The sequence below is a fragment of the Anneissia japonica genome, unplaced genomic scaffold (genome assembly GCF_011630105.1).
Source record: "Anneissia japonica isolate Jap-2015-1 unplaced genomic scaffold, ASM1163010v1 scaffold117540_len1730_cov168, whole genome shotgun sequence".
NCBI lineage: Eukaryota > Metazoa > Echinodermata > Crinoidea > Comatulida > Comatulidae > Anneissia > Anneissia japonica.
In genome coordinates this window covers 1-1730 of record NW_022707280.1, presented here as the reverse complement: position 1 = coordinate 1730, position 1730 = coordinate 1, and the positions used below count along the sequence as shown (strand labels likewise).

Genomic DNA, 1730 nt, shown 5'->3' with positions numbered 1-1730 from the left:
TCATGGCAGGGCCGGTTAGCTCAGTCGGCAGAGCGTCGTGCTAATAACGCGAATGTCATGGGTTCGAGCCCCATATCGGCCAGGTAAATTTTTTCTTCCTCTTTCAATGAGGCTTATGGTATATCTATTGATATTGTTTATCATTGATTTTTAATACCGGTAGCCTGTCATCGTCCTCCATATTTTTATTTATTATTTGAACTAGATAACTTACCGAACATGAACTTTGGTCCGAGCAATTCTAAAACTGCAATCCCTACACAAACACTCGAGACGCCGCAAATAGCTCCGGCGAACATCTTCCAATATGCAGCGGTAGGGGCAAATGCGACCACGGAACTACATCCACGAGTATCCAAAAATCGCGGCCTCCCCGTCCCGATGAAATTATGCTCATGGAAATCTGTTCTCTTAAATTCGGTATTTATAAATGTTGTCATATTGAAGATAGTGGTCGTTGATAGAATGTTGGTAAAGAGACAGTCCTCAAACACACAGCGATAGAATTCTGTGTCATTGATCAGCAAGTTACTAAATGTCACGTTTTCGAATGTAACGTATTCGAATCGGTGTATGCTAATATCGTTCGGATAGGCATTATCGCTGTAATTAATGTTTTTGGAAATCTGTTGATTTTCTCTATAAACGTCTGTCTGAGTTGAGTTGATGAAAACTGGGAACCATAACGTCCAACCGATAAATCTAAATGCATAAAGAATTTGTCATGTAAATAACACGTCATTTGCCATGATCGCCATCGTCGTCGTCGTCGTCATCATCATCATAATTACCATCAATATGTTTTTCATTATCATTGTTAATACCATTATAGTCATCATCATTACTCTTTATTTTCTTTTTTCTTCTTATTATAATTGTTAAATTAACAACTATCTGGAAAAAGTACTCACCCGAACGAGAAGCAGAAAACACAGACTACTAAGGGATTAGTGTACCGTGAGAGAGGCTGGCTTAGAACTACTCCTAATTTTGCTAAAATCTGAAATGATGAAAACAACGTCACATATATAGATGAACTTAGTGATGGTATTAGGCGTCAATAATCAACATAACGATAATAATAATAATAAAACAACAACAGCAGCAGCAGCAACATTCAACAATAATAATAATAATATTAATAATAATAATAATAATAATAATAATAATAATAATAATGATAATAATAATAATAATAATAATTATTATTATTATTATTATTATTATTATAATGAAATATTACCTGAGAAAATCTATATTAATATAGTTTATAGTTGTTTCAGATAATATTAATGGTACAAATAACAATAGGCCTATATAATAACGATCATAATGAATGGTACCAATAATTATGACGAGCTACTGGCAGTGTAGGCCATGTGATGGTAAAAAGACATTCAGGGAAAAGAATTAACAATATAATTTTAAAAATGATATAATTATTATAATAAAAATAAAGAATGACGAAAGTTTACGTTCTTTATCCAGTTGAAACAGGTTTGCAGGCAAGTCTCTGCAGCCTTTGCGTCTACTGGTGGCAATGAGGGCGCTAGTCGACGTAAATCTGATTGGTTCATCTGAGGGAAAACACATTATCAAGGAATCAAACGAAATACTGTAATGATCTATGTTACTATTCTTAAATATTCGGTTATTTAGTGTATAGGCCTATATACCCTTCTTTGAAGAACATAAGTAGTACCACTCTATTAAATAAAAAAATAAAAAAA

General features: G+C 33.4%; 1 protein-coding gene and 1 non-coding gene across 2 annotated transcripts; one reads left to right on the top strand and one right to left on the bottom strand.

The window, feature by feature from the left end:
• Positions 1–9: 9 nt before the first annotated feature.
• Trnai-aau lies at positions 10–82 on the top strand. The gene has a single exon. It is a non-coding gene; the product is annotated as a tRNA-Ile (tRNA).
• A 103-nt stretch (positions 83–185) lies between these two features.
• On the bottom strand, positions 186–1690 carry LOC117106352 (synaptic vesicle glycoprotein 2A-like). The gene is made up of 3 exons (XM_033247722.1): positions 1476–1690; positions 912–1000; positions 186–702 (listed from the first exon to the last, which is right to left on the bottom strand). The coding sequence occupies exons 1-3, from the start codon at positions 1575–1577 to the stop codon at positions 186–188; spliced, it is 708 nt and encodes a 235-aa protein (XP_033103613.1). The 5' UTR covers positions 1578–1690.
• Between the last annotated feature and the right edge of the window lie 40 nt (positions 1691–1730).

Excerpts from the sequence above, each read along its gene's own strand:
- LOC117106352 (XM_033247722.1), bottom strand. The coding sequence starts at position 1,577 with ATGAACCAATCAGATTTACGTCGACTAGCGCCCTCATTGCCACCAGTA. Across the intron at positions 1,001-1,475 it reads GTTTCAACTGGATAAAGAAC|ATTTTAGCAAAATTAGGAGT; the intron begins GTAAACTTTCGT and ends TCATCATTTCAG. Across the intron at positions 703-911 it reads GTTTTCTGCTTCTCGTTCGG|ATTTATCGGTTGGACGTTAT; the intron begins GTGAGTACTTTT and ends TTATGCATTTAG.